Genomic DNA, 14,253 nt, shown 5'->3' with positions numbered 1-14,253 from the left:
CTAAAAAAATAACTAGCTACCTAGCGACTGTAGCGAAACTAATGCAGCGATCAGAAAAACGATCGCTTAGTGACACTGGCAAAAGGGGGTGAAAGGGTTAACTAGCGGCAATCAGGGGGTTAAAACCATTATTGGGTAGTATATCGGGGTACCTAGCGATATAAAAACCTGGCGGTGAACCTAAAAAAATAACTAGCTACCTAGCGACACATGCAGCGATCAGAAAAATGATCGCTTAGTGACACTGGCAAAAGGGGGTGAAAGGGTTAACTAGCGGCAATCAGGGGGTTAAAAACATTATTGGGTAGTATATCGGGGTACCTAGCGCTATAAAAACCTGGCGGTGAACCTAAAAAAATAACTAGCTACCTAGCGACTGTAGCGACACTAATGCAGCGATCAGAAAAACGATCGCTTAGTGACACTGGCAAAAGGGGGTGAAAGGGTTAACTAGCGGCAATCAGGGGGTTAAAAACATTATTGGGTAGTATATCGGGGTACCTAGCGCTATAAAAACCTGGCGGTGAACCTAAAAAAATAACTAGCTACCTAGCGACACTAGCGACACATGCAGCGATCAGAAAAATGATCGCTTAGTGACACTGGCAAAAGGGGGTGAAAGGGTTAACTCTAGGGGCAATCAGGGGGTTAAATCTTTATTGGGGGGTGATAGGGGGCTATCCTGGACCTAACACTAACTGTCCTGACAGTTTTTACTGTCACAACTGACACTGAATGCATTGATCAGTAAAGAAATGATCAATGCAATCAGTGACACTGTGACTGGGGGGGGAGGGGGGGCGGGATCGGGGGGCGATCGGGGGGGGGGATCGGGGGGGGTTTGTGTGCCTGTGTGTACCTACATGTCAGTGTAGTGTTGGTGCACACTTACTTTTACTGTTCTCCTCGTAGTCCGGTCAAAAAGACCGCCCCGAGGAGAATGACATCACTTCCTCCTTCCTGTGTAAACAATACACAGGGGAGGAAGCTTCTCATTGGCCAGGAGCGATCCAGAGGGGGTGGCCGAAAACCAACGGCCATCCCCTCATCACGGAGCGCTCCTGGACCGAATCGGACCGCCGTAACCAGCGGGAGGGGGTCCGATCGGACCCCCCACCCGCTGGAAGGCAATCACGTTGATGTACGTGATTATGCCTGCCTGTGCCATTGTGCTGACGTACAATGGCAATACGGCGGTCCTCAAGTGGTTAAGTTAGCCCACCCTTTGCAGCTATAACAGCTTCAACTCTTCTAGGAAGTCAGTCTACAAGTCTTAGCCCTTGTACACACGGTTGGAGATTCCGACGGAATGTGTCCGATCGGACCTTTTTGTTGGATATTCCGACTGTGTGTGGTCTACATCAGACTGTTTTCGTCTAGGTATCCGACAGACCAAGTTTTCCAACTTGTTGGTAAAATTTTCCGACAAAATGCTCCGATCGGACATACTCTGATCATGTGTAGAGAATTCCGATCGGACAAAGTGCCACGCATGCTCAGATCAAATTCCTACACCAAAGCTATTGGCTACTAGCGTGAACGTAGTCTTGTCGTAACGAAATAACGTCATCACGCCGGATTTTCCGGCAACTTTGTCCGACCGTGTGTATACAACTGTTTGGGACAAAATTCGACGGATTTGGTTGTCGGAATCTCCGACCGTGTGTATAAGGGCTAAGTGTGAGTGAGTGTGTCCATGGGAATGCTTGAACATTTTTCCAGAAGCGCATTTGGGAGGTCAGTCACTCATGTGGACGAGAAGGCCTGGCTCAGATTCTCCGCTCTAATTCACCCCAATGGTGTTCTATTGGGTTGAGGTTAGGACTCTGTGCAGACCAGTCAAGTTCCTCCAGCCAAAACTCGCCCTTCCATGTCTTTATGGACCTTGCTTTGTGCACTGCTGCACAGTCATGTTTGAACAGGAAGGGGCCATTCCCAAACTGTTCTCACGAAGTTGGGAACAGGAAATTGTCCAAAATGTTTATTAATGCTGACGCCTTAAAGCGTAACTCCACTTTTGTTGAGAAAGAAACATTCCCCTCTGGGTGATCAATGTACATTGCAAGGATTATAGCAAACTTTGTTGCAGATTCCTACCTTTTGTTATTCTGAAGAAATCAGTGTGTTTCTTTGTGCCTCTGTTTTCATTAGGTCTAATGGGAGTGGTTTCATATTTAACTGTCAGGTGTGGAGCTACTGGGTACTAATGAGGAAATCCGCTGGACCTGAATCCCTTTAGACGTGTTCCTAATGAAAGTGTCTCTCAAAAAATGATTTTTGTTGCAAGGGATGCCTGAAATCTGACTTGTATCTTAGGCAGACTTCTGGGAAAATTGGTGAGTCAATCACACAAACAGGAAATGATGTTTCTAGGGAGTGGTCAGTACACATTTTGTGTACAGAAAACTCCAGGTAGCCATGTATTCTCAGAAAATCACATTGGCAGCAGATTGAAAAGGAAAGGTAATTTTAAATAACATTCAATTACAAAATGATTAATATCGTAATTATATGCGCTGTATTATTTTTTCTTTACTTGCTATTTTTTTGCCCCACGAAAGTGGACTTACCCTTTAATGCCGCGTACACACGATCAGATTCCGGCGGACAACCCGCCGGACTTTGCAGCGGAGGTCCACCGGACTTTTTGAACGAGCGGACCTGCCCACACCCGACCAGAATTTTCCGGTGGACAAGCCGCCGGACTATGGCGGGGGTCCGCCGGACTTTTGAAATGAACGGTCTTACCCACACACGGAGTAAAGTCCATTCATTTTGAACGAGGCTCCAGGTAGACAGAACTAGCGAAGGAAGTCAATGTCACCGCCTCCATCGGCGAGATTGACACCTCGCTAGCCCCATCACCTGGTATGGCTTTAAAGGGGAACCCCTACGCCGAAAAAACAACGTGGGGGGTCCCCCCAAAGTCCATAGCAGACCCTTATCTGAGCATGCAGCACTGCCAGTCAGGAAAGGGGGTGGGGACGAGTGAGCATGGGGGAGGATGCGCCTTGCCCCCATGTTGAAGAGGATAAGGGGCCCACAGATTCCGGCCCCCTACACTATGTGAATGAGTATGGGGTACAATGTACCCCTACCCATTCACCTGGGGGAAAAAAGTGTACATAAAAAAAACACAACACAGGTCTTCGGGGGTCTTCTCGCCAGACTCCTCCGCTGTCTTCTGCTCTTTTGCTAACTCTTTTACTAGCGGAGGAGCCCGGTTTCTCCTTCATCATCACTGCCCAGGGTTCTTCTTCCGACTTCGGGGGTCCTGTCCCGCTCTTCGGAGGGCTTGAAATTTTTTGTCTAATGTGACCACAATGTCCATTTTTCTTTTTATTAGTACGGTTTTCTGACAAAAAAAAATCTGAAGAGCAAGACTAGGCATGCTCAGAAATGAAAGAACACATACAATACAATTCAACACATTACGTCACTTCTGACGTTGAATTCTGTCATCAGAAAATTTTATGATGGTGAGTACCCTCTTCACTTTTGATTTGAGACTAGCATCAAACAAAAAACTGATGAAAATTCATCCAATAATCTGACCTTGTGTACAAGGCTTTAGAGTCTGCTAAAGACTGGGGTGGAGGTTCACCTTCCAGCAGGACAACAACCCTAAACATACAGCTAGAGCTTGGATCAAAGCATATTCATGTGTTAGAATGGCCCAGTCAAAGTCCAGACCTAAATCCAATTTAGAATCTGTGGCAAGGCTTGAAAATTGCTGTTCGCAGATGCTCTCCATCCAATCTGACAGAGCTTGAGTTATTTTGCAAAGAAGAATGGGCAAAAATGTCACTCTCTAGATGTGCAAAGCTGGTAAAGACATTCCCAAAAAGACTTGCAGCTGTAATTGCAGTGAAAGGTGATTCTCCTAAATATTGACTCAGGGGGAGCTGAACACAAATGCACGCCACGCTTTTCACATATTTATTTGTAAAACATTTTGAAAACCATTTATCATTTTCCCTCCCCTTCGCTATTATATACCATATAAAATCCCAATAAAATACATTTACGTCTTTGGTTGTAACATGACAAAATGTGAAAAATGTCCTCCTCATCACCGCTGTCTTCTTTATCTCTGCCGATTACCTGCTAAAAAAAACAAAAAAAATGCAGATCTTGACCTGAAGCTGTCTTTTTCCGTTGTGATGTTCCCGCTGTCCTGCATCTCTTATATAGGCATGGGGCGTGGCCATCCAATGACATCACCTGGAGAGCCCACCCCTTGTGGCATCATGTGAGGTCACAAGAGGCGGGCTCCCTGGGCAACCTCATTGGATGGCCACACCCCATCCCTATATAAGACCGGTGTTTTTTAGCGGGTAACCGGGGGCGATGAAGAAGACGGCGGTGAGGAAGAAGAAGATGGCGGGGCGAGGAAGAATAAGAAGATAGCTCCACAGGAGATGACGGCACCGAGACAGGACAGCTCCGGGAGAAGATGGCTCCGGCTTCTTATTTAACCACTTCACACCCACTCTATAGCCAAAAGTTGGCTACAGAGCGGACACTATCTGCCGCGGGCACGCATTGGGGAAGTTCTGTGTTGGCCATGTCCCTCGGACACAACCAATCACAGACTGTACTAAATGGCCAATCACAGCGGCCATTTAGCACTCGATCGGCCTGTCCAATGGGAGGTGATCTCATATGTAAACATATGAGATCATCTCTCATCACCAGTTCCCCTCCTCACACAGACAGCATGTGAGGAGGGAGAGCTTCCGTGCTGCAGCTGCATTGTCAGTGAGAAAACACACACACACACATGCCCACCTGTCCCCAGTGCCACCTATCAGTGCCACCTGTCCCCAGTGCCATGTGTCCCCAGTGCCACCTGTCAGTGTCACGTGTCATCAGTGCCACCTGTCAGTGCCACGTATTAGTGCCATCTGTCATCAGTGCCACGTATTAGTGCCATCTGTCATCAGTGCCACGTATTAGTGCCATCTGTCGTCAGTGTCACATCAGTGCCACGTATCAGTGCCATCTGCCGTCAGTGTCACGTGTCATTGTCCTGGTGTTCCAGGGCCTTCAAAAGTGTAATAGGTAGTCAACAAGTTAGATGTGTCATTTATGCTCCTAGAACACATGACGGTGCTCCCTCAGGAGGAGTAGCAGAATGTATTTTGGGGAATTATTTGTGGTATACACATGCCATGTGAGAGATTTAACCTATTACAATGACAATTTTGTGGAAAAAAATAAATAAAATACAAAAAAAATCTTCACTTTGCAAAGAATTGTGGGAAAAAATTACAACACCAAGAACCTCACTATGCCTCTTACTAAATACCTTGGAATGTCTACTTTCCAAAAAGGGGTCATTTGGGGGGTATTTATACTTTTCTGGCTTGTTGGGGTCGCAAGAAATGAGATAGGCCACCAGTACATCAGATGTGATCAATTTTTTATGATTTGCACCACAGCTTGTGGACTCTAACTTTCACAAAGACCAAATAATATCAACTAATTTGGGTTATTTTTACCAAAGACATGACTATTTGTGGAAAAAAAAAGGAGAAAAAATTCATTTGGGTACAGTGTTGCATCACTGAGTAATTGTCATTCAAAGTGTGAGAGCACCGAAAGCTGAAAATTGGTCTGGGCAGGAAGGGGGTTTAAGTTCCCAGTAGGCAAGTGGTTAATAAAGGACTTGTCGAAAACCGTCTCTTGTAGTTTAACATTTCACAGGTTTTTTTGATGAATGGGTGAGGGTACGATGTACCCGATACTCATTCACATGGGGGGGTCTAAGGGCCCCCTTTTTATTGGGGGCTTTCAGATTCCGATAATCCCCCCGCCCACAGACCCCGATAACCAGCGGCCAGGGTTGTAGGGAAGAGGCCCTTGTCCTCATCAACATGGGGGCAATGTTGATTAGGACAATAGCCCCCCCTGCCCCAAAGCACCCACCTTCCACATGTTGAGGGCATGTGGCCTGGTATGGTTCAGGAGGGGGGGGGGGCAATCTTGCTGTCCCCTCCCTTTCAGTCTGGTATAGACCTGAGGGGGAACCCCATGCCGTTTTTATTTTGGACATTTTTATTTTTGCTGCCATTTTTTTTAATTTAGATTTCAGCAGGAAAGCCGGCTTCCTGGCCCCCTCCTTAGCAACCAGCGATAAACAGTGTGTTTACAGTGTGTTTAAAGTGAAAAAAAAAAAGTAAAATGCATAAAAATTGCATGCAAAAACGCATTGCAAAACGTGCCTGAAAACCGCATCAAGCACAGCCACATAGATGTGAGCCTAGACTTACCCAACATCCAATACCACCAGGAAGGCATCTGATCCTCTGGTCCTAAATTCATTCTACAGCAGGACAATGACCCTGAACATACAGCTAAAGTCATAAAACCCTATATTCAGCAAAAGGAAAAACAAGGATTCCTGGAAGAGTTGGAATGGCCCCCACAGAGCTCTAATCTCCACATCAGCGAGTCTGTCTGGGATTACATGTATTGACAGAAACAACTGAGACAGCCCAAATGTATTGAAAACTGTTTTGTTTTACTAAATGTTTGCAACAACCTACCTGCCATATTACTCAAACTTTCCAAGTATACCAAGGAGAACTAATTCTGGCAAAGGGTGGACACCCCAGACATTGATTTGATCTACATTTTTTTCTGTTTATGCACTTTGTAAGTTGTTGAAAATTAAAACTGTTCATTGCTTTATTTTTTTAAAGCATTCTCACTTCACAGTAATTATTCATAAGTGCCTAAAACTTTTGTCCAGTACCGTATACAAATAAGATAATCAGATGATAGAGCACAAAGTATGATTCCTTGCTTCCATCTGCTTTTTATTTAAACAACTGATCATTTTAAACATTGTTGAAGAAAGAAACTGTGAAAATATACACATAACATTGCCTTCTACCTAGGACACATGTGTGGCCCTTCAAGCTCTGGCAGAATATGCAATCCTCTCCTATATTGGTGGTGTGAACCTAACAATATCATTGGCATCAACCAACTTGGACTATCAGGAGACCTTTGAACTGCACAGGTTGAACAAGAAGATCCTACAGAAAGCTCGGGTAAGTTCAAAGCAGATGGCAATATCCATTTGTTACTAAGCTAATGTAGCAGGACCCCCTTAGGGGCTGCTAAGTGTTGTTGCCACCCTGCCCAGCCCGGCATTCACCTCTTAGACACTCCAAGACATAAAACAGTCCATGTTCTTTGTTTTTATGTTTTATTGAGGAGTTTGAACTTGGATGGGGTAAAGGAAGTATGGGCTGTCCAATGGAATTCTGCAGAACTTGCTTGGGACAACTATATACACTCTGGTATATACACTTAATTTCTCCCCCTTCACATCTCTTCCTCTCTTATCTTCACTCGTTTCTCATCTTCCACATTGCTTCCTCTCTAATCTTCACTCCTTTTTCCTCCTGCACATCGCTTCCTCTCTAATCTTCAGGTAGAGCTAGCACAAAATGGTTAGGCCTGACACTGGCTCAGCCAGGCCTTAGCAATTGCCTTTTACAGACAGGGACCGTGCGTCCCTAAAGTGTAGCAAAATAGAAAGTCTCTGGTACTAGCTGCTCTACATGCAGCTACTGAGCCCAGTAACCCATATTTAGGCCCTGCCAGCCTTCCTGGCTGCAGCTGCCTTTCTCCACGGCCCATGACACCACAGTCCACATCACTGGTTCTGCACCCATCCCAGACTGTATTCTCCCAGTTCTCTCAAGCGTGCCTCCCCAGTCCTCTCAGGTCTGTGCATGTCACTCACCAGCCCTCCAAGCTGCGACCAGTTGTTCCTCTCCATGGAGGCTTGCCTGACAGTGTTCTCTTGCTCCTCCTGTCCAGGACAGCCCTGTGGCTTGTATGAGGGTCCCGTACGCACCCAAGCCCAGGCCCAAGATCACTCCCCCCAAGACTGGGGAGCTCCCTCAAGGACCGATAGCTAGCACTCCATCTCCAGCTTTTCCACCCAAACAACTCCTCCCCAGCTGGGCTGACCCTAGGTATTTAAGGAGGTCTGCTCCCTGCCAATCCAGGTTGGGGATTGGTCATAGCTCCCTAAAACACCCCAGGCAACTCCACCTCTCCTCTCCTCCTCTCTTTCCAGAACTTTCCTGCAAGCTCTAGAAAGAAAAGGGAGGTCTCAATGATACTGCCTGTGAGTCACCAGCTGCTACCCTGAGCTGCTATCCTACCAAATTCTATCTCTAGCACCTACCTACGTTAGATGGTGCTACACTAAAATAAGGCTGCTCAATAAAGGGGTGGGGATGGCACATCATAGTAATTAAGATTGCCTGTCTGACATTTTTTAAGTTGTACTACTCATATTCCCTATAAATTAAACAGCTTTGTATGTTTGCAGATTCCCACTATCCCGACTGGGTTGTTTGTCAGCGCAAAAGGAGAAGGTTGCTGCTTAATGCAGGTGGGATAAGAAAAAATGATTTCATTGGAAAGGAGGTCTTTGTTTAACCTTGAAGTCAATGTCCATTTAATTGTATCTGCCTATCTTTTAGGGCCAGTGTATCCATTAAAGGGGTTGTAAAGGTTCATTTTTTATTTTCTAAATAGGTTCCTTTAAGCTAGTGCATTGTTGGTTCACTTACCTTTTCCTTCGATTTCCCTTCTAAATGTTTTTTGTCTTTGTTTTCTTTGTCTGAATTTCTCACTTCCTGTTCCTCCTTAGTAAGCTGTTCAGTAAGCTGTTCTGGCTGACTAAACACCGCTCGGAAGATGGTGTGAAGTTTGCTGAGGAGAAACAGGAAGTGAGAAATTCAGACAAAGAAAAAAAAAACATTTCAAAAGGGAAATCGAAGGAAAAGGTAAGTGAACCAACAATGCACTAGCTTAAAGGAACCTATTTAGAAAATAAAAAACTGAGCTTTACAACCCCTTTAACCACTTCCCGACCGGCGCACGCCGATGTATGTCGGCAGACTGGCACGGGCAGGCATATTGGCGTACAGGTATGTCCATTTTTATATAGCGGCCCTGCCATCGTGTGCGTGCCACCGGCGGCGTGCTCGCATGCCGGTCGGGACTCCCGTGAGTCCGGTCGCAGGTCCCGCGGACTCGATCGCCGCGGGGATACCCGCGATCGTCTCACAGGGCGGCTGAACGGGGAGATGCCGTTGTAAACAGCATCTCCCCGTTCTGCCTAGCAACAAGTGACACTGATCTCTGCTCCATGTGATTGGAGCAGAGATCAATGTTCACTAACACAAAGCCCAGCCCCCCACAGTTAGTAATACGCCCTTAGAAACACTTAACCCCTACACTGCCACCCCCTGGTTAACCCCTTCACTGCTGGTGTCATTTACACAGGAATCAATGCATTTGTATAGCATTGATTGCTGTATAAATGACAGTGGTCCCAAAAATGTGTCAAAAATGTCCGATGTGTCCGCCATAATGTCGCAGTCACAATAAAAATCGCTGATCGTCGCCATTACTAGTAAAAAAAAAAAAATATTAATAAAAATGCCATAAAACTATCCCCTATTTTGTAAACGCTATAACTTTTGCACAAACCAATCAATAATCGCTTATTGAATTTTTTTTTTACCAAAAATATGTAGAAGAATACGTATCGGCCTAAACTGAGGGGAAGAAAACATTTTATATATTTTTTTGGGATATTTATTATAACAAAAAGTAAAAAATAATGCGTTTTTTTCAAAATTGTCACACTATTTTTGTTTATAGTGCAAAAAATAAAAACCGCAGGGGTGATCAAATACCACCAAAAGAAAGCTCTATTTGTGGGAAAAAAATACATCAATTTTGCTTGGGAGACACATCGCACGACTGCGCAATTGTCATTTAAAGTGACACAGTGCCAAATCGCAAAAAGTGGTCTGGTCTTAAGCCAGCAAAATGGTCCGGTCTGAAAGTGGTTAAATAGTAATTTCATGTTATATGTTGAATACAAAAAAAAAAAACCCTGATCATTCAAATGCCTATAAAAATTATACTGTGCATAGAGGTATTCTCAATGTTGTGTCCCTATATTGTGCCATGTATCATGTACACCTATGAACTTATTTCATATAATTAACAACACCTCACAAATTTATTTATTTATTTCACACACATTCTGTTCATACATAAAATAAACAGTAACTATAGATTAAAGGGGAGGGCCAGCTGAATTTTTTTTTTTTAAAGTCAGCAGCTATAAACACTGTAGCTGCTGACTTTTAATAAGCACACTTACCTGTCCAGGGTGCCCGCGATGTTGGCCACCCGAGGCCGACCCGTCCCTCGGGTCCCGGCGCCGCCATTCTATCTAAGGGAAACAGGCAGTGGAGCCTTGCAGCTTCACTGCCCGTTTCTTACTGTGCATGCACGAGTCGCGCAGCGCTTTGTGAATGGGGCGCACTGTGTTCTGGGACACACACAGTTCCCAAAAAACACCGTGCCCCAAGACAACGCACGTAGGAGAAGACCGAAGATCACTGCAAAGCAGGGGCATAACTGAGTCTACAAAAGATCTGGAGCTAGAGCCCACAGCAGCAAAGTAAAGAAAGTCATATGCTTGGGCGGGCATACACACGTGTGTGTATGTGTGTGTGTGTGTTTTATTATATATATATATATATATCTCATTACATCAGGGTCCCCAGAAAGCCCCTCCTTACCTCAGAGTCCCCAGAGAGCCACTCCTTACATCAGGCTCACCAGGTAGAGGGCAGGCAATGAGAGATGTTATCTCTCTGCTGCCCGCAGTTATACAGTGAGAGCAGAACAGCGGTGATGTAGGTCGGGTGGTGAGAGATGATGTCATCTCTCTGCTGTCTCGCCTACCTGGCTCTCCCGTGCTGCCTGCCCTCTCTCTGGTGCTGCCCGCTGCACTCGTGGCCCAACTGCAGAGAGGCCATGACCATGGCCGTCTCAGAGAGACTTGGGGCTATGGGCCCCAGATTTGGGGCTATAGCCCCAAAAGCCACCCCTTAGCAACACCCCTGCTGCTGAGTAGGAAGAGACAGATTAGGACGATCTGCCTAGCAATAGGCATTTCTGGTAAGTTTAAAAATACATAAAAAAAATAAAAATTTGGAACATTTTAATATAGTTTGGTTTTTTCAGGTGGCCCTCTAATATATTGACACACAGTATTTTTATTTGCGTGATAATGAGCCAATATGTGTAACATTTCTGCACATATATTCTATCTTTGCTGAGTTTTGTTTGCAACAGAATGAATCATTCTCAAATGCAATGTTAAATACTATCATATTAGGAATACATTATGTTGGCAGTACATATGGTAATAGACCCTAATGCTCCTTTTTGAATTCTGTACACAAGGTCAAATTTCACGTCGCATATCAGCAATGAGACTACAGTATGTTTGCCCAACTCCAGATTGGTGAAAGTGATGTATATACTTTAGTGCTATTTCTTGGGGAGCACTGAACCACATGTAGCACTGCCTCCTGGAGGATGCTTGATAATGTATGTTCTGTGCAGCCTTGACTCTGAACTTTCCAGGCTGCCTGACACTCTAGGTTCAGACATGTTGGGTATACCTTTAAATAACACACTGACACAATGCAGCCTGTTTTCAGCTCTCTCAGATTTACTTAAAGTGGAGTTCCACACAAAAATGGAACTTCTGCTTTTCGGAACCCCCCCCCCTCCGGTATCACATTTGGCACCTTTCAGGGGGGAGGGGGGGTGCAGATACCAGTATTAAACAGATATTTGCACCCACTTCTGGGCATAGACTCCCGCTATGCCACTCCCCCCGCTGTCTGCTGGGAGACACACAAGTCCCAGAGACAGCAGGGACCATTCTAATTGCGCAGGCAATCCAAGTCCAAGATGTCTGCATACAGTGTTCAGAGTGATGCACTAATGGCTTGCAACTGGATTTTGGGCATGTGCCCAATCACCAATCCTGATGACCTTTACTGATTATTTGATAAACAATCCAAGTCTATTCTTCGTATTGTGAGCGGGTTGCGATGACTGTCAATCTGCTGATTCGGTGGGGCATCTGACTTCGATGCTATCAGCGATGCTGCTGGGGTACCCCTGGTGTAGCAAGCGGCATCCGTCCCACCTGGGATGGAACCGCGGATGCCATGAGTCATGTGGTAGACCACAATCCTCCAACAGTTCAGTGATGGTGGCTCAGGAGACTACAGTTCCCACAATGCTCTCCTGTAGGCTCAGAAGTATGATGCATGCAATCCGAGACCAGCATTAGGGGGATACAGAGACAGTCTGGGAAAATGGAGGACAAGTCTGCAGTATCAGATAGCTGTAGTCTGCTCCAAGCTACACACAATTCGGAGTATAGATTTTAACTTGATGTCAAATTATATAAATTCTGCTAGACCCTAAACCTGGCCATACATGGACCGAAATTCTGCTAGACCAGCTTCTGTTAAATGGTCCTGCTGGAAAACCAGCATTTGATCAGTACACGCAGCCAATGGACTGCAGCGCAGATCAGTTTGTTCTGACGGCGGGGTAATCCTGCTGTCAGATTAAAAAAACAGCAGGGAGGATTTCCCCATTGACCTCAAATGTGTAAGTGGCCAAATTAGCTCAGTTTTTTCATTAGCCAGCTTGGTGAACAACAAAAACTGAGTAATGTATGGCCAGCCTAACAACACATGGTTGTTGGTAAATTTTGTTCTGCTAAAATATAGCTACTGTATGTCAGTGTATAACTAGTTTTAGAACCAATAAAATATTACTGGTTATTTGTATGTCATAACTGTTTGCTCATTAATTGTATAACATTGGTAGTATTACTCTCTAGCATCTAATTTTCTATTCTGGGTGCAGTATTGTGTGTGTGGCACGGCTGTAGAATACCAGATATAGTATGAAGAATTTTGTAAGTGGCGTTTAGCCCCTGTGCAAGAGGCTGGTATTTTAGGTACGGGCAGAAATCACAGACCCACATCCAGCCCCACTGTTGGCAGTCTGTAACAAAACGTTGTTGCAGCTGCAGGACGTACCAGGTGCTACTAACTTTTACTGCTGCACACAATACTGTCAGGGCCGTCTTTAATATTGATTGGGCCCTGGGCAAACGTTTTCTTGAGGCCCCCCCCCCATACAATTTCGCTCTCCACCTGCTCTGAGACATACAATAAATAGCAGCTAGACTTAAAATCAGTTTACTGTATCAGATCAGGCAGCGACTGCGTTTGGTTGCCGGAGGTTACATATCATTACCGCTCACTGACTGGTTCCTAGAGGTTACAGCACACATTAAGGCTTGCTGATTAGTTGCTAGATGTTACAGCACATGATTTCTGCTTGTTGATTGGTTGCTAGAGATTACTGTACAGTAATACTGCTCACTGATTGGTTGCTAGAGGTTACAGCACATCATTTCCTCACTGTAGGGAGCATGATATACATATGAATGCCGCCTTTATTCACATATCTATAGCGCCGGATGCAGCTATTTACATATGAATGTTGCCGCTATTTACATATGATTGCCGGTTATTTACATGTAAACACAGGGTCTGTAGGTGAGTAATTTGTACCAAACAATAGGGCAGAGCTGGGCAGCATTAGTAGCAGCACTTCATACTGAGATATCAGGACACAGAACGGGACTAAAATTTCAAGGGGCAAGGGAATTTAAACTGGCATAGTTGGCAAGTATGAGGCAGCTGCTTTGGGCCCCACAACAATGACAGGGCCCAGGGCAGCTGCCCCTTTTGCCCTGCCTTAAAAACGGCCCTGAATACTGTGCCGAAAGATGAATGCTTGGACGCAAACTGCTTGAATTCTGGACATTCGTCCGTGGGCACATACTGAACTAAACATTAGTAGCACTTGGTGCACTGTCCAGCAGCTGTCAGCCTCTCATAGCCCTTGTACACACGGTCGGACATTCCGATGTACGATTGGACCGTGTTGTCGGATAATCCGACTGTGTGTGGGCTCCATCGGACAAAGTTTTAGAGCTGGGCTATAAAACTTTCCGACAACATGATCCAATCGGACTTTGTCCGATTGTGTGTAGAGAATTCCGATCGGACAAAGTGCCACGCATGCTCAGATCAAATTCCTAGACCAAAGCTATTGGCTACTAGCCTGAACGTAGTCCCATCGTAACGAAATAACGTCGCCACGTTACGAACGATTAGATTTTCCAACAACTTTGTCTGACCGTGTGTATGCAACACAAGTTTCGGACAAAATCCGACAGATTGTTGTCGGAATGTCCGACCGTGTGTACAAGGGCATAGACTTTTACAGGCTGCAGACAGTGGGGCT

The 14,253-nt window shown here is 45.3% G+C and overlaps 1 protein-coding gene across 3 annotated transcripts in view; it reads left to right on the top strand.

The window, feature by feature from the left end:
* CPAMD8 (C3 and PZP like alpha-2-macroglobulin domain containing 8) overlaps nucleotides 1-14,253 on the top strand; it is a 356,744-nt gene that overhangs the window by 245,699 nt on the left and 96,792 nt on the right. For all 3 annotated transcript variants that reach the window (XM_077475516.1, XM_077475515.1, XM_077475514.1), the window contains exons 33-34: nucleotides 6,906-7,061; nucleotides 8,360-8,422. In XM_077475516.1, coding sequence (XP_077331642.1) covers nucleotides 6,906-7,061; nucleotides 8,360-8,422 — 219 coding nt within the window. The remainder of the gene's footprint in view (nucleotides 1-6,905; nucleotides 7,062-8,359; nucleotides 8,423-14,253) is intronic.

The sequence above is a fragment of the Lithobates pipiens genome, unplaced genomic scaffold, assembly GCF_037356315.1.
Source record: "Lithobates pipiens isolate NorthernLeopardFrog02 unplaced genomic scaffold, aLitPip1_a1.2 Scaffold_13, whole genome shotgun sequence".
In the NCBI taxonomy this organism is placed as follows: Eukaryota; Metazoa; Chordata; class Amphibia; order Anura; family Ranidae; genus Lithobates; species Lithobates pipiens.
This window is presented reverse-complemented; position numbering and strand designations above follow the sequence as displayed.